This window comes from Cicer arietinum, chromosome 7, assembly GCF_000331145.2.
Source record: "Cicer arietinum cultivar CDC Frontier isolate Library 1 chromosome 7, Cicar.CDCFrontier_v2.0, whole genome shotgun sequence".
Classification (NCBI taxonomy): domain Eukaryota; kingdom Viridiplantae; phylum Streptophyta; class Magnoliopsida; order Fabales; family Fabaceae; genus Cicer; species Cicer arietinum.
The window spans coordinates 57,546,471-57,565,975 of NC_021166.2; the positions used below are offsets into that span (position 1 = coordinate 57,546,471).

The window sequence follows — 19,505 nt, forward strand, 5'->3', positions numbered from 1 at the left end:
TTTTTTTGTGCAGAATGGAGATCACATAAATAGCTTACCCCTATAGTAAATATTGATTTGATTTAACATGAAAACTTGAAATATGTGTTTCAATATAAATAGGATTTAAAGATGAGATGGAATTACACAAGTGTAATTATATATATAAAATGCAAAGCTCTTTAAAAAATTTAGATATTGTGTATCGATTGATAAAATGATAAATTTATATATAGAAATTCAAGTCTTAGAATGAAAAGAGGTAAGATTTCAAAAAATAAAAATTATAAAGAGAGACATTTCTCGACTTACAAGCCGATTTTGTATAGATCTAAGAACAAGAACAAACATTAAGATGAAGAAACTATAAAAAGATAGCAAAACATTCAATGATTCATGATTCATATATTAGTATTGCAGGTATGAGGAACAACTAAGACACTAACTAATGCACTTCAATGTGCCAAGTTTATTTAATGAGCTAAAAAGCAATTCAGAGTCTAAAAATAATTTTGAGGAGTGTTAACTAAAGACTAGTAGAAATTTTCTAAAATTATGGGTATAATTGTTTTGTTTAAATTTGTCTTTTTAGTTGTCTACACAATAATAAGGTAGGTGAAAAATAATATGAATTTTGAATTGATTGTTTTGTATTTTACTTGGTGAGTAGGGACATCTGCTTCGTAACAAGAAGAATAAAATTCATTCAATATCTCTTATCAATTGGAAAAATCATTGTTCTTATGATCAACCATGTAAATTAGTCAATATAAAATATCATGTTGGGTATGGCTCATAGGTGCTGACAAGTGGTAAGAGACAAATGTTGGATATGACTCATAGGCCCTGACAAGTGGGCAAGGATGAAAGAGTTGAGTAAGCCTTTTGCGGTATGGTTTAGGGATATTGTTGTGATTTGTACTGTAGTATTTAAATATAAATTGTAATGTTGTAAATCATAATTATTTTCCCTAATAATAAGACGGAACTATAACTTTTTTGTAGTCGAATACATAGGCCTACTTGATTGAACTTCGTTACCAAATATTGTGTTTTATAATTCGCGTTTTATTGTTTGTTTATCTTTTCGATCGAGTTTTTGTTCTAACATATGATATACTAGAATCTTCTTTTTTTGCAAGCAACAAATGAAAGCATATTTGAAAGTGTCATATTTATAAAGCAGGGGAGTTTCATTAAGCTCTCTCCTATTTAAAAATGTCATACATACATAGCTTCTTGCTGAAAATTCAAAGAAATTTTAATTTTTTGAATTTATGATCATAGAGAAAGTGACTATCAAAAAAATTTATGAAATACCCACACTTCACTTCAATTTAAAACTGTATTTGAATGTTCGATACTAAAATCAACGATTACATACAATCATTTTTATTCTTTTAAATTGTTATGAGTGTCTAAATATTGGTATTATCTAATGTTGTTGTTTGTGTCAGTAGTAAAAAATAATCCCTTTAACAAGAAACTAGCACACAAAAATAAAATAAGGGTAAATAATTACTTTACTTTGTGTATAGTATGAATGTAATTTAACGAAAGCACAATTTTATCAAATTTATGAATGAGTTGATAAATGTTAGGACAAAGTTCATAAAACTTTGCAATGACTATAAGATCCCTGGAAAAATACAGTGTATGATAACATGAATTAGAGGGACATATCTTTAAAATATTGAGTGATTTAGGATAAAAAGCTTTTAGAAATGCGATTATAGTTCAAGTGACAGCCTATCACTGTCCTTGTTAATAATGTCTAAGCCTAATAATCAACGAAATAAATAGATCATGGTTTGGTTTCAATTCATGCATATGCTAAAGACATCAACTATAGTAATTTATCAAATATTTTGGGTCGATCCTACCTTAAGCTAGCATGTCAAAAGATGTTTATAAATATGTGGTAGAGAATCTTTTGTCCAATTGATAGCAGTCAAGCACTGTTTCTCCAACTTCTTGTTGGCTAGTAACTATATCATTTGAGCTATGAAGTATTCACACGATACTAACACTTATTTAAGCATAACTATTTATAAATAAAAAGTGATTGAATTAATCGCATACGTCGGTGTCGTATTTAACTATATCAATTGTGTATATTTTTTTATTGACATATATATAATATAATGTTGCTATCTTGTGACCATAATTTTTATTATAATAATACTATTCGACTAGACTTTCCATCCAACACCTTATAGTTTTTAAGCTTTTGTCTCATTATTGAATTGAATATATGAATCAATGTTTTTTCTTTTTTTTTTATCTTATATTTCTGACCATAACCAAAGACCATATAATAGAAACAAGAATCACAAAGGTATTTAGTCTTTACAGATTGAAGCATGAGTTTTGATCACCAATGCTATGAAGTGACAACATCTCTTCTCAGTTCACACGAGAAAACGAAATTTGAATTAGAAATATTTTTTTTAATATTAATAAAGATTGTTCTATTGTTGTGAGAACACACTAACATTTTCTATTTCCCACTTTCTCACCTTTGACATTAAGAATGGTGGAAATCTTCTTAGTTGGTGCAGTTTTATTTCCTTGTGTTTAACAAAAATTTAGAGGAAATTAATCAAGCAGGAAATACTTTTAGATAAAGTTCAGCAAATTTTTGACAGATTAAGAACAAATATATATTTTTTATTAGAAGTCTTCTCTCTATAATATATAATATAATACTTCAGTTTTCTTTATTGCAAGATTCCACCACAACATTTTGGTCTTTTAATTTTCTTTTGTGCAGAATGGAGAGCACATAAATAGTTTACCCCTATAGTAAATATTGATTTGATTTAACATGAAAACTTGAAATATGTGTTTCAATATAAATAGAATTTAAAGATGAGATGGAATTACACAAGTGTAATTATAGATATAAAATGCAAAGCTCTTTAAAAAATTTAGATACTGTGTATCGATTGATAAAATGATAAATTTATATATAGAATTCAAATCTTAAAATGAAAAGAGGTAAGATTTAAAAAAAATTATAAAGAGAGACATTTCTCAACTTACCAGCCGATTTTGTATAGATCCAGTAACAAAAATTTAATAGAATTATGTAAGTGTGTGAAAAGAAAAAAATGGAAGTTTTTTCTCTTTAAAATTCATTAGATGCCACCAATGTTATTGTCAAGGGGATTTAGGAGTAGTTCCAAAAAGGAAATGCAGAAGCAACTTCACACACAAAGATACCTGATTCGGCTACCAACATAGCTAGTAGTAGTCATCAACCATCAAAGGAGGATTTGTCCTTTTATTCAAAATCACAAACTTACAATTTCTTTATCTTTCCTTATCCATCCCAAAATACAAGTTACATTCATTTTTTTCTCAAACAACAAATAACCCTTTTTGTATTCATTCCAAATGTATCATACAATTATCATTGCTCCAACCTTGTTGAGACCAAATTCCTTGTTGTGTACTCATAGTAATCTTCAACTGTATACCATGGTACGGCTCTATAAATATTTCTAAAGATACCCTTTACATTTTCATCGCCTTTTCGACACATGAAGAAATGTATATCCTCCCTGGGATTCTAATCATTGGAGCATTAGTAATTGCTTTAGCATTATTCAGTATCACAATGCTAGGATGGTGCAAGTTTATAAATCATGCAACAACACTTCCAACAACAGGCATATCTTATGATGACAAATTATCTGCTTGCATGAGTTTAGAGTCACATTCAATCACATTCATGTACAAGGAAGCTGACCATGCTGCACAAGGCATAATGAACCAGACTGAATGTGTTATCTGCTTAACAGTCTTTCAAGAAGACGAAAGTGTTCGGAAGCTTCATACGTGCAAGCACGTGTTTCATACATCTTGCATCGATAAATGGCTCGGCTCTCGTTCTGGATGTCCATTGTGTCGCTCTCAAATTGACCGAGTAACTTCGCCAAATGTGACATTGGCAAATGAGCAGATTATTGTGGATATGGGTGACTCCATAATTTGATAATAATCTGGTTTATCGCAACCGACTCCTGACATAGCTAGCTTCTTTCCTGAACTATTTTTTTTTCCTCACTGTTCCTCATATATGTTATCTAAATTTTGAAGATTTAATTAAAACTTTCAACAATGAACTTAAATATGATCAACTATTTGTTCCTCTTGAATTATTTTTTTTAGATAAAAATTGGAAGTACAAAGGCACCATTATGAAACACCAACATCTCAACCATGTTGACACCCCAGTGGTTCAACAATCAACTGCAGCAGTCCCTTCTGGATCATAGAAATTATACAAAACTAACCCCTGATGCATACAGTATCTATCTACTATATGGTATTTACTTCCTCCGTCCCAATATAACTGACATGTTAGACTGTTTTACACAAACAATAGAGGTTATAATTTTATAATGGAAATAAAGAGCATATCAACTTTACTAAACTAACTTTAACTAACATTGGTGTATTCCTATTATTGTAAATGCAAACTATAGAATAATAACTGGAGAGTGATGTCCATACTCCATAGTATTAAATGATTAAAGGAGAGAATAATTAGATGATATAATTAAAAAAAAAACAATTAAAATTACATTGAAAACAAAAGGCAACACTCTTTTTGGGACAAATTATTTTTGAAAATGTGTTGGTTATTATGAAATGGAAGGAGTACATATGAATAGATCTATGTATCACAAAGAATTTCTCCTAATTATATGATCATAGAAATTACAATATAAATGCAAAATCAAGCTTTTTTTTTTATGTGACAAGAAGGATAAAGCAATTAGCAAGAAGAGATACACAATTTTGAAGATGATATATATCATGGCAAATTTCTTTCAATTTATATTCAAGAAATTCAACATGTAACATTTAGATTTACTCTCTACATAAATAAGATAGCTCCAAACCTGAAAATAAAATGTGACTAAAACACATCCTGATTTCATATACAACCATTATTTTCATGCTTCATTGAAACGCATCACCAAATACTTGTACACGTCACATTTTCCTCAGGTTATCTAACCTCGCCTGTAGATCATCGTCTATTCCACCATCATCATTTCCCGTTGGTTCAGCCTGAGCAACCCTGTTCTTTGTTGCGGGTGCAGCGACTGAGGTTGATGCAGGTGCATTCAAAAGCTGCACGTCGAACAAACAAAAATGTATCGTCAATCATCATTATCCATAGTATTGTTACATTTACCCCTTCTCCTTCAGGTAGAGAATAAGAACTTTTCCCAGAATAAGAATGATAACAACTTACCTCAGAGTTGATATCGATTCCGATCTCATCGAGAACTTGATTCACGAGCTCTTCTGTCTCTTCCTCTTCTTCATCGCCTTCTAAAGCATCGTCAATTGCATCTCCCATCACCTCAGATACCAATTCCATCTTCTCATTCTGCCTTTCAAACTCTTGCATTATCTTTTGCAAAGAAGGCAAATTCATTTGCCTATTCATTTGACCCATTGCTTTAGTAACTCCTTTCATAGCCTCCCCCATCGCTTGAGTAGATTTAAGCGTCTAAAATCGATCTCAGAAAGTCATTTTTAAAGGCTATAAATTATAGATCAATCAATCTTATCTGCTAGTTTCCTAGGAGCTCAATAAGCACGAAGAAACTTTCGAAGTTGCATAACATACAGAGGAAACACAAAAATGTTTTGCAAAACAAACCTGAATTCTCAAAGAAACACCCTGAAGTTGAGATTTAAGCTTGTAAAACTTTTCAATCTGGTGGCGAGTTCTGATAAGATCCTTAGCCATAACCCTCACAGCACCCTAACAAATTGAAGCCAAACTCAGAAACTACTCAAACATATTATATACCTGTTCAAGTAACACCATCCTACTATATTAAACCACCAACCTTACAGAATAAACTACTCTAAGATATAAACAACTTAAGAATGCCAAATGATCTATACCAAGATATCAAATTTTGGTGTAGCTTTTTTTTCTTTTAAATTTGTCGTTTACTACAAATAAATTTAGCACTTTATTTTCAACTACGTATACAATACATTGAGTTAATATTTAATACACAATTAAGCACAACACAATAAAAAATCAGACAAACAAACCAACACGCTTGGGCATGTTTTGATTAAGGGTTTTGGAAGACTGAGTCTATATTTTGTTATATACTTGAGGTTTCAAAAAGAATTGAAAGAATAACATAATAAATCAACAAAGAATTTTTCAATCACACTAATAGCGTAGGTATGGATGGATAGTGACCTTGGCAAAATTAAGGTGGCACCGTGATTCTACCAATCTCATCGCCAATCCAAACATGTATTAATTTACTTTAAAAACATTTTATAGCTTTCTTAATTTAGAAAAGAAAAATAAGTCTTCCAATCTCTAGTATAACATTAAACAAAACAAATATATGTAAAAAAAAAAGACACAATAATAGATAGATAGTATACCATTTGTCCTTGTTTGGCACTCTTCTTAATCTCAGCAATCAACTTCTTCTCTTGAGACTGCAAGCCTTGTCTTTCTCTTTCAATTTCTCTAATAGACTTGTCTAGCATCCTTTTATTTTCCCTCAAAAGCTCTGTTATTATCAAAATCCACAAAAATCAAAACTACCCATTAACTAAACAACCTAGTTTCTAACCAAAGACACAATTTTTTTCTTCTTAATTCAATCAACGACAATTACCCAATTGAATTGATTAAAAAATAAAAAATGGGAAGTGAAGAAGAAGGGGAAGAATAACCTGCTGGAGTCTTTCTACTGCCGAACAGAAAACTCATATTGGATCACCTCAGCTGCTTCAAAAACTATCCTTTCTTTCTTTCTTCACTCTTTTGCTCTGCACTTCCAATTTTCTTTGCATTAACTCAATTTATCATATCATGTATTATAATCTTTTTATTTGTTAACCTAATTTATACTTTTCAATTCATAGTAAAATTTGTGGGTTTTTTTTTAATTCTACCTTTATATTCTTTTATTGGTAATTTTATCGTTCTTTATTTAATCAACTAATTAAATTTAATTCTAACTTCTATTCATAATTTTATCCTTCTTTATTTAATTAAAATTTAAATTGAATTGAATTTAATCATAAATCAATCCTAACAAATTAAATCAGAATTTACAACGAAAAAAACAAATGTAAGTAAAAATACACAAATTCAATGGTGGAAATTTTTCATGAAAAGAACAAATTAAAATGTTCATTTGCCTACTATTAATAATAATAATAGTTAATAGAAATTTTTTCCCAAACAACTATAAGGGCCTTGTTTTAGAAGACCGTATCAGATCTAAGGCCCATTTTGATAGAGTAAGGTTTTTTAGTATGTAAATAAAAAGAAAAATATCATTTTTTTTTTATTCTAGTCATTTGAAATTAATCCAAGTCAATAGCGAAACATCCTATTTTAATACATGCAAAAGTTTATTTCAATTTTTGCTGTCCGAATTCCATTGCTAACTATATATTTACAAAAAAATTCAAAAATTTATTTTTAAATTTTTATCAGATTACTGAATTTCTAAGCAAATATATTTCAACACGTGGGGTGTATTTGAGAAAATGGACATGCTAAATAATAACTGCCTCTTATTATATGTCAAAATATTACCTTATTGGGCCACTTGAAGAAGCCCAATTGAGTCATGACTTCTGGCCCATAATATCCGATTCAAAGAGTGCCCACACTTTACATGTTATTGACAAATGACACTGATGAAATATTTATATACTTTTCTGATAAAACACTGGTGCAATATAGAGACTAATGGAATGTGCAAAATTATTTGAAAAATAAGATTTTCAAATAATCCACGCAACATACGCAACATAGACTGTATATTTTCTGTCAAGAAAATCAAACCCCCTAGTTACCTACTAAAAACTATACGGATGCATGAAAGTGAAAACTATAAATTAATGAAGCAGATGGTAACTATTGCAAAGTTCATGCATATTGTACATTTTTATATTTGCCTCATAGATCATTTAGATTGCCAATTTGACAATTTTTGGAATGACTCGATTGCTTTCATTTTTAGTATTGAAGTGATTTAGATTTATCCCCAAACAATAGATACAAAGAAAAAGAGATTTATCCCCAAACAGAATTTTAAAAAATAAATATATACTTTGTTTGAACTAATTAAATATAAAATAGGATATATATATATATATATATATATTATATTGATTTTGAGAGATTTAATTATTTTTAAGTGGAATTTAAATATAAAATATATTAATTTTGAGGGACTTAATTATTCTAGAATGAACGACTTACTTTAAATGATAAAATAAATAATATTAATTATTTATTTACAAAACAAAGATAAATATTATAAATAAATTATAACAAATTGTTAACAACTATTAATTATTTTCCTCAATTTAGAGAATATATATAAATATAAAATTGCTTTTGAAAGTTGAAGTTTTATGTCATTAAAAAAGGAGTTGAATATTAAACAAAAATCGTTGAAAATCCTTGCTCATGCATAGGACAAGCCCACCACTAAACTCCCTCACCTATCATGATTATAGTTTTGAAAACAAATATCCTTTTCCCATCAACAAGATTTGTCATATAGTCAACGAAATTAACAACTTATACTATATATATTCCAAGAGATTCCTTCTTTTTAACACAATAATTGTATCAACTAGGTAGCCTAGTTAGAATACTTCTAACCGTCTAAAATATAAATAAAAGTGACTCAATATATTTAATTAATAATAATTAATTATTATCGATCCATAAGATTAATTAGAGAATTAATGTAACAGTTTGTACCAATAAATTTTGACTGAAAAATAACCATTATATTAAATTTGACAATTTTCCACACACAAATTTGTAGGTATAGCTAGCAGGCTTGAACATGCACAGGTCGCTCTCAAATGTATTTATATGTTCGATTGGATTTGAAATGATAAAAATATAAATATTTGGTAAAGGCTAAGAAAAAACAATTGCAAAGAAACTAAGCAGTTTCACTATTGTGGCAGAGTATTATTATAACTATATATGTAAGATGTGTACACTAATTATGCCGCGATCAAATCAATTGATTTTCACGTGTAACGCAATCAATCATTGCTTCCCTTTTCGAAATCTACTGTACAAACAATTTGTTTTTCTGCATATAAAATAATTTAAACACAATCGTAAAATTTCATATTTCAATCTAAAATATATGATATTTGATTTATATACACCAAAATTGTTTACGGGGTATCAATTATCTAACTTTCGAACAATTTCATATTCGTAAAATTCAGAATTCAAATCTAAAAAACATATAAGATATTTATATTTATTGTTCAAATTTATTCTTTAGTTTTAAATATAAATAAAATTAAAATTAAAAATTTAACATATTTTATCTTAATTTTAGACTATCATAATTTTCTTTGACTTTATTTTTTTATTTATATTTGACTTATTAATGTTAAATAACTCATATCTCTAACAAAAAATATGTTACATTCATAATTATTTTTTAAAAATTTAAAATTATCATCAAACCAAATTAAATCACTTATTCTCGATAATTTTTTAAATAAATTTTAAAAAATTTAAAATTATCGTCGAATCAAATTAAATAATCTATTTAAGATTGGTTTTGGAATATTTATATCAATATATATTTAAAATAATCGTTGAATGAAATTGATTGTGAGACTTGCTTCATATTGGAAAAGAATGACTTTTTTTTTTCTCTATGAGATTAATGTTTGGCCAACCTTCATATGTAAAACTTGAGTTTCACATATATTTTTCAAGGATGCATATTGTGTGGTCAGTATCAATTAGGCAAGCTAGTAATAATAGGGTAATATCTAGGAACCTGTTGTGGAGTGTTCTTCCCTAACCGATATAACTAGTCACTATTTTTAATTTTATCCAACTCTGAAAATATAGCACAAGTTATTCCATTACGTTCCGGGTGAAAATAAAATGAAGTACCATACATTTCTTAACCATCATTACCTTATAATATATGATTTGACAAAAGCACATAAAAGCCAAAAGAGAAAATTCTCGATTTTTCTTTCGAGGCAAGGTAACAAGAACCATTATAAAAAAATAGAGAAATTTAAATAACATAAAAATTTTAAAATGAAAGGAAAATTTATTATATAAACTTCTTTTAAATTCTCAATGAACCACTAAAAAATAGTATTATGTGAAAATTGTTTCAAAACATAATTTTTTTGAGACTCTCTATGACTCAAGTATATTAACACTCTCCAAAACTTATATTTAAATTACATCTTACAATACTTTAATATAAGAGTATAAGAAAGAAAGAAAAAAAACTGATACAAATTTAAATTATTTCTGACGAATGCAAATATTGTAATAAAAAATTATAACCATAAATATAATTGAATTTCCTTTTCCTTTACAATTTCAAAAAATATGAAACTTCTTCAAATTGTAAATTTCAACCGAATATAACACCCCTAAAAATTAACTTAATGTGGACAATGTTAGATGATCATTTTTACTCATTTATATATTCAAGATTTGGCTTGTTGAAAAAAGATTTTTCTGAAGAAGTATAACAAAACAAAACCTCTTTTGTCATTTTATTTTCTCATATGTTCATTTCACATAATTATATTTAAAATTTAATATTAAATATGAATATCTCTCAAATATTTGAATCTAATTAAATTTACTATAAAGTCTCTTTTGTCTTTAATATATAAATAAGTAAATAATAAATAAGTAAAAGTGAAAGTAGATGTAAGAGCTTGAAAGGTACAATTCATATACCGAATGAAACTTGATCTTTCAACATCTTCAGTGGAAAATGTGACAGATATCAAATTTTGAAACTAATAGAACAATAATATTCAATATAGAAAGTTATTAACAGCATGCAAATGCAATACAATAATAAATATTTATACATGTATAAAGTACCTTCATGCATTTTGAGTGATAAATAATAATAAAATTTATCTTTTTTTATCTACATAGTATGGGACACCAAATGATTGAACATTAAGTAATGTATATTAATCTTGAGAATCTAAATTGAAACTTTATTGGACTGCAGTAAGACCTGATGTGTGAAGGACAAGAATCAAATAAGCCCAATTTCCAACGTATCACCAATTTGTAGTATGTCAGAAACAAAAAATGATTTTTTATTAGAACAGATTCAGAAAATCAAACTAGCTTATAGTACTCTTAATGCAATATGTGACTTTCTTTGAATCATGATTTTTCAAAACTAAGTTAATAGTTTTTGTAATAATACGGTGGTTTATTGTTATTTTGACAAAGTAATGGTGGTACCATGCATAAACTTGATAGAAAATCAATGATTTTCTAATTTACCTTATTTATATATAAAATATATTATTTATATAATTTTATAAGGATTTAATTTATATGAATAAATAATATAGAAACTTTTTATACTTGTATACTCGTACAAAATTGACTTTACTTTATCTATCTTATTAGTCATGCAAATACTCAATTTGTCTTATAATAAGTGTTATTTAAATTTTTTTGTATCATATTAAAAAAAATTAATAATTAAAAGAAAACGAGAAACAATTTTATCAAACTATTCATCTTAATTAATGATGGATTTTTATTATTATCAATATAAAATATAATAAGATTTTAAAAATTATGTATATCGTAATCATCGAACAATAGCATAAAAAAATTATTAAAATTGTGTTGAAAATTATGAATAATATTTATTTTGAAATGATTTTTTTACTAAAATGGCATTTTTATGAGACGGAGAGATAATAAATTATGACCTGATTAATAGTTTAAATTTTTTACAATAACATCACAATCATTCTCATCTTATTCCTAATATATTATAATTTTCATTATTCTATAAAATCACAATTTTTACATCTTAATCGGACCGCATAATAATTTTATATGGAATATAAGATATGTAAATAAAATTAGTATAATTAATTAAGTATGAAAAACAACATAAATAGTACTAATTAGTGCTAGATTAAAAAATAAAATTAGTATATTTAATATAATTTTAGCCTAAATATATCTTTTGTTTATCACACTTTTTATATTTTAAAATGGGAGTGACTATTAAATAGGAGAATCTCTTAAACTCTTATAGACCTCTCCCACACATAGAGAAAATATAAAGCTAGTAAACAAATGAAGAATTTAAAGAGAAGCAATGTTATTGGGATCACCAAAAATGAGTTCACTTTATCTTTTTTTCCATTTGGCGTATAGACAGACATAGTGATTCACACATCCAAATCCCACCACGATCATCCCCTTGTTTTGTTACTATAAATCATTCCTTTTACTTTCTTTTACTAAAGCTGCTATACCAACACTTTCACTTTATACCAAATTTCCTAACACCTTAATATTCCAAACTAATTCTTATGCATCCAATTACCCATTTTTTCAAATTTTCTAATAATTCACATTCCTATCTTTAAGTAGAAATACAGAGTCGTCTGTTACTTTTTTAAATAATAATTTGATTTATGCTAATTCAACTAAATAAGATATTACAAATTTATGATTAAATACTATAAAAAATTATCATATAATCACCTACTTAAAGATTAAAATATCAAATTAATCGTTAATATTGGAAATTGATTTAGACATTTTAAAAATTAATATTTAAATCGATCGTAAATTCATTTAGTGATCAATTTAACAATTAATTACAAAATTATGTCTCTAAATTAATTATTATTAAAATTAAATAATTAGTCACCAAATCAATTTTTTTTCACACACCACAAAATTATCGATACACTATAGACGACGAATAATATTTTGAACTTTTAAATACGAAATTCATCATAATTTTATCCGAATTTCAAACATTAATCCACCACAAATCATGGAAAAATAAATATTTTTCCACTCTAATTAATAGTCAATTATATATTTCAAATACTTACAAGATTATGAAAACCCTCACATTTACACACACAAGTATGAACCATGAAATTAGTGAAATATAGAAGGGATGAAATGGAGTCCCACAAATGTGTGACAACCACAATGGTGAGTTTGTGTTGCTAGGCAGTAAGAGAGCAACACTCATCAAAGGGAAGGTCCCTCCACATAAATACTGTACATATACCTCTTTCTCCTTTCAAATTTACTTAATTACTAACATCAATTTATTAATTAATATGGCAGGTGCCATGTGAGAATCACCTTCAATTCCTTGTGTTTGTTTCCCTATTAATTCTCTCTTACAACTTTCAATCTTTTCTTCCAAGAGTCGGTCTTGTTTAATAAATTAAAATATTTAATGTTTCTTTTTCTATGTTGTTAAATATGTTAGAATATCAAAAAATCAAAATTAACAATATGAAAATGCAAAAGATATTTTAAATATATTTATACATAAAGTAGACACATAATTAGAGTACAATTTTTTTTAATAAGATTAAAATATGCAATATATATTTATATTTAAGGAGAAAAGAAGTACTTAGAGTAGGTTAAAATAACAGTAATTGCTTCTAAAAAGTACTATTGATGATTGTTAATATTTTGGATAATTTTGAATTAATAATGTACGGTGTAACGGTTAAGAAGTTGGTCCACTTGAATAGAACTCAACTTCATAAATAAGCACTAGCAGTATTAATAAAGGATCTCAAGAAGGTGAGTGCACACGTGTGCATGCGCGACAGTTCTCTGACACGTGGGGCCAGTTCATCACGTGTGGGTGCAAAGGGAAGAACAAAAGCATAAGAGAAGTTCACTATTTTTCACATTTCCATGGATTCGAATCTAATTCACTACTAAATTCACTGATGGAAAATCAATTCAAATTAGTAATACATAAAAATCAAATTAACATTACAAATATGCTAATTATGTTTTATGTTCATTGAACTACTAATGAAAGTTAGAACATGAGAGTTGGTTTGGTAAGGAGTACATTCAAATTTATAAAGTTGTAAGTTCAATTTCTACGTTTAATATAAATATTTTTTGTGTGAGTGATGTGTAAATATATCTATATTCTCTGAGTTTTAAAATTCATATCATCTTAGGATTATTTTATGTTAAATAATGTATTATAGAGATAAATTTCAATTATGTTTGTGCGTTGTGAAAAATTACACATGTTGAAAAGAATCTTGTGTTGAGGTCACACAAAAAATAATTTTAAAATTATTTTTATATTTTATAAATACTTACGTTTGGATCTATAATCTAGAATTTGATATGAAAAAGCAACAAATAACAAAAAAGTATCACAGTTCAATTAAAATACCACTTAAAAATATTTTAAATCAACTCATGAATATTATAAATGATAATATTTAATCAAATAAAAGCATCTAAAGGTATATAAAAAAAAAATCATAAAGTTGTATATATAAATAATAAATATATTTATTTAATTATGCATGTGGGTGCGGACGAAGTAAACATGGTAATATCCCTTTCATATATACTCACTTAATTTTGTATAATGATCCAAGTTCATATATACTAATATCTATACTCATTGTAAAAAAACTTATCCTATTTATTACATATATTTTTTGTGTGTCCATACGATATTGATTCAATTGCCATTCCTAGACAAATGGAACAAAATAAAGGGAATGATTTTCTTTCTTTTATGCTTTTCTCTTTTATTTAATTAATAAAAAAATATTATTAATTTGATTCATGAATCCATACTTTGATCCTCGTCTAGTATCCGTTGAACATCCCCGTATATTTGGATAAGCAATAAGCAAGAGAATATTTGTTAATCTATTTTATTGTAAATAATTAATCATTATTTATTTTTATTCCATTTGTTAGCTCAATAAATTTAATTACTATTTTCACGTTTATTTTTTTATATAATACCAACATGTACCTTACCCACATATAATATATATTTTTCATAAATAATTTGTCTTTGTGCTCACCTATACAATACAATATACATGATTAGAAATAACTTTTTTTTTTTTATATCAAAGAATTAATATATATAGAAAAATGGAAACATGCACAAAAACAAAGTTGACAGCACAAAAACCAATGAGTGCGTGAGGTCATCATCCCAACAACATCTTTTCTTGATGTTTTTCCAAGTTTTTTTAGCATAACCGCTATTTACTGCTCCACTTTTTTTAAATTACTTACAATTAATTGTAGTTTTTAACTTATTTATGTATATTAAAAATTTAATAAATTAATATATTTATTATTTATAATTTTTGTTAATTTATTTTCTATGCAACAACTAGTTAAAACTATATATATCAACAAAACAATAGCTAATATTTTATTGACCTTTAAAAGAGAAAAATAAAAGAAATAAAGTTATGACAAAAGCAAAATATTAAAAATAAAATAAATTGAATGATAATTTTTTTGTCATAAAAACGCTAATTATTTTTGCTATTAAAATAATTTAGCTGAGTCGGATCATAAACGCAGTTAGAGAAAAAAAAAAGTCTAAAAGTTCTATTAAATGTATTTACATATTACTTATCAACTGATATTTATATATTGAGGGTGGTATTTCGAACTTATACCCTTGTAAATATGAACCGAATTCAAATATATTGTATATATAATTTTATATACTTTTTATTAAACTAAATAATTGAATTTTTGAAATATTTATATAATTTAATATATTATTTTTTTCTTTTAATTTACTCGTATTTAAACTATTATTTTTATATATTTCATCATTTCCAACCAATCAAATCATAATTAACTTTTGTGAGTAATTACGTAATTAATAAAAGCATATAGACAAACACATCAATGTCCATGATGTGCATTATCCTAATAATTTATAAAGAGATTAGGTTAATATTAAAGATGAGAAATACATGTTAATTCCTATAAAAGACAATATAAACAAAATCTGAAATGACCCTATATGTGCCCCTAAGGTTGGGCATAGAGAAGCATGTGATGAAGCCATTTGTGGTATAGAGCTATATATGGACTCAAACCTTAACCATGGTTGGTCCTACTTTGAATAGCCACTTATAAATTGTCAAGTCACCATTCCTTATGCATACAAACAACAATAGTGGTTAGTGCATGGTGGGTGAGTGACATGCCAAGCAAATTAGCAAAGGAATGCCACACGTATATACTTATATACATACTCATTTTTATTTTTATTTTTATTTTACAAGATATATACACTAATGTTGACACCACGAATCCACATGTTAGGTGTATAATAGATACTAAATTATTATGCATTAGACAGACAAATAGGGTAGCTCACACTTTAAATCAAACCATTTACTGTTTTTCTACTTTCTGTTTTATTTTCATATTATTTTTTTGAAAATAATTCTATGTAGTGCATATTGAATTTGGTTAAATTAATTCCTATCTTTACTCAAAATTTTAGTGTAATTAAAAATGATATAAGATGTTCCTTCATATTATGTCATATTTCATGGACTCCATTTCATAACCTATGAACCATGACATGAAATCATTTATTAAATACAAATTATAGCATAAGACAAAAAAATACAAATTATAGCATAAGACAAAAAAATACAAATTATAAATTTTATTAATTTATAATTTAACTAATAAATATCGATATTATCATATTAAATATTTTATTTTAAATTTAAATAATATAAATTTTGCAGTTACGTGAATTAATTATAGTAGAATTTATTATATTTTCTAAGCTAAATAATACAAATTATATTGTACTCCATTTTTTTACAGATTAGTAGTATATATTAAAAAAAATACATATTAGAATAAATAAATAAGAGAATTAAACCAAACTTTATTTTGGTTTTAGTCGCAGTAAGAAAAAGAATCATGAATGTTTTACTTTTTCTGAATTTGAAGAACCCTTAACAATTAAATTTAGTTTTTCGTTCTATTAAAAAAAATTATTAAAAATCTTACATAGCAATGTCATTTAATATTTTTAATGACATATTTATATTTATAAAAAATAATTTTATAAAGATAAATTAATGATTTAAACGACTAAAAAAAGTTAAATGATAACTTTTAAATATTTAAAAAAAAATAACTAAAATCGCAGAAGAAACATAAATATTTCACATAAATAGGTACGATGTAGAGACGTATAATAATTTTCCCTTTGGTAGTAATTATTAAAATAAATTGGAATCCAAGGAATCGTCAACGCTATGAAGGAGTAGGTGGTTTTTACAATTCACACTATATTATCATTCACTTCACCAACCATATGAAAACAATCACAACTATATGCTCTTTAAATTTGAACCTAATCATTTTTATTAGATTGCAAAGTGTTTTTCTTAGCCAATATATAATTACTTAGTTGCATGCCAATTTCCCTTCACTAATTAATCAATTTCTTAATGTTACTATCATTTGCGGTTAGGGCATGGTCCACATAAATGCCACTTCCTACAAAGCCACTCTTCACCTATCATACTTTTCACCATAGCTTAGCTTAGCCTTTTCTTTTCCTATAATCCAACACTTTCAAAGTTCCTATTTTCCTTAAATAAATTGTTACTTAAGCATATTCAACTTAATTAGCATACCACACTGTTATGATTTAGTGGTTCTCCAAAGTCTAATTAAACGGATTATGCTTTTATACCCTTTTAATTCATTCTTTAATTAAATACTAAATTAATTTGAAGAATAGAAAAAGAGATGTATTAGTTTTTCTAAAGTATAATAAAAGGAAAGGAATCGAATAAGTTGAGTTTAATAATAGTCTCAATATTTAGTGTTTTAAATCTCATTCAAAAATATTTATGTTTAGTGTGATGTATTTTTTATATGATTTTTTTTTTGTATATAGTTATTTTTGGTGGAAAGAATCTATAAGAAAAGAAAATGTCATAATAGTTAGATTTAAAAAAATATATACAGAAAAGAACTAAAAAAAACAAAAGTAAATGACAATTTTGCACTTTGAATCGAACGTTATATTGTTTTGCTTTTTTACATACCTTTATTAGATTCGAGATAATGTGAGAATCCCAATACAAAGTTTAATTTATGTTTTTAACCTCTCATAGTATGTATGAGATTTAGCCTTTTGTTATAGAAACTAAAGATTGAATAAGAATAAGAATATGAATCATTTAAAGGAAAAAGATTGAATTTGGCCTATCAAGTAAAATAATATTTAAAGCAAAGAGAAACAAAAAAAGAAAGTTAAGACAAAAACATGAATGAAACAAAAGAAAAACATAGAAAAAGGGAATAAGATATTGGACTGATTTGAGATTGAAGGTAATAAATATCATGAGTAATATTCAACAAATTGTATAAGTCTTTCAAATAATTTAGGGACAAGATTTTGGGTAGAAGCCAACCAATTTTACACCAAGGTTTTAGAGAATCCATGAAGAGATATTTTGTCCACATCTTTAGAGACCATACCTTATATCTCTATACTTTATTTTCACTAAACCCATCATTTGACCTTCTTTTTGGCTGCCTCTAAATTCTCCACCAAGTAATAATTTTACTAAACATTTAATTTAAGAGATTAAATTTGAGCCTATCAAGTAAAATAATTTTCCAAATTTTTTTTTACTTCAATCATTTTCCAAAATTCAAAAGAATAATAAAAAGGAATCTCATTAGATTAACATGGCTACTTTTTGACTATTGCTACCAAGCATATGTGATGCATGAAGAAGATGGTGTTAATTTCAAGCAAAAGAGGCCCCCACAAATAAGAGAGAGAAAGCAACAAAAAAAACAAAAAAACTCTTATCTCTTGCCATGAACAAGTGTGGAAATTCTGCCTTTGCTTTCAACTTCATCTTCCTCTTCTTCACACTCTTTATTTGCTTTTCTCCTTTTCTCATTTTCTCATACAAACATCCTCATCAAATGTTACACCATAATAACCCTCAAATTCAAGTTTAAATTTAAAACAAATTCAAATATCAAAGTTTTTACTAAAAAATCCATATTTTCAAACTATTAAATCAAAATCAGATGACTCTAAATCTAAATTCATTAAATTAAATTATTTTAAAATAACAAATAAATAAAAAAATTAATTTTATTATCTGTCTTTTTTAATTCTTCCATCCAACTACCGAATCAATCTTATAATAAATTTAATTTAAAAACATACTAGAAATTAATATTGGTGTAACATTTTTGGTACATTGAATTTTGTTGTTGAATACCAATAGCTCAAAACTAAATCAATTTAAAATTGAAATTTAATTAAAAATAATTATATATAAAAAAATAACATCACATTAAATAATTAAATGTTAGATATTATATCTAACAAAACTCTAAGTTACCAAAGTAATCTCCTTATGCAGACATCTAATTTCCTCTGCCTCCCTTTTTTATTGATTTTGCATGAGGCACACACTTCAATCATAGAACCAAATACAAAACCATGAAGAGTAATATAAAAACAACAACACCAAAAACAAGAATATTAAAAGGAAAATTATAATATAATTATAAAAAAAAAAAAAAAAGGCAGTTAGATTAAAAACAAACCTAATAAAACAACAACATGAAA

The 19,505-nt window shown here is 26.3% G+C and overlaps 2 protein-coding genes across 2 annotated transcripts; one reads left to right on the plus strand and one right to left on the minus strand.

Moving 5' to 3' along the window:
- The first annotated feature begins 3,532 nt into the window (after positions 1-3,532).
- On the plus strand, positions 3,533-4,262 carry LOC101491933 (RING-H2 finger protein ATL79-like). Its single transcript, XM_004510440.2, has 2 exons — positions 3,533-3,962; positions 4,156-4,262. The coding sequence occupies exons 1-2, from the start codon at positions 3,533-3,535 to the stop codon at positions 4,260-4,262; spliced, it is 537 nt and encodes a 178-aa protein (XP_004510497.2).
- Positions 4,263-4,779: 517 nt separating this feature from the next.
- Positions 4,780-6,880, minus strand: LOC101499120 (vacuolar protein sorting-associated protein 2 homolog 1-like). Its single transcript, XM_004510381.4, has 5 exons — positions 6,721-6,880; positions 6,424-6,554; positions 5,666-5,770; positions 5,252-5,512; positions 4,780-5,127 (listed from the first exon to the last, which is right to left on the minus strand). The coding sequence occupies exons 1-5, from the start codon at positions 6,755-6,757 to the stop codon at positions 4,987-4,989; spliced, it is 675 nt and encodes a 224-aa protein (XP_004510438.1). The 5' UTR covers positions 6,758-6,880; the 3' UTR covers positions 4,780-4,986.
- Between the last annotated feature and the right edge of the window lie 12,625 nt (positions 6,881-19,505).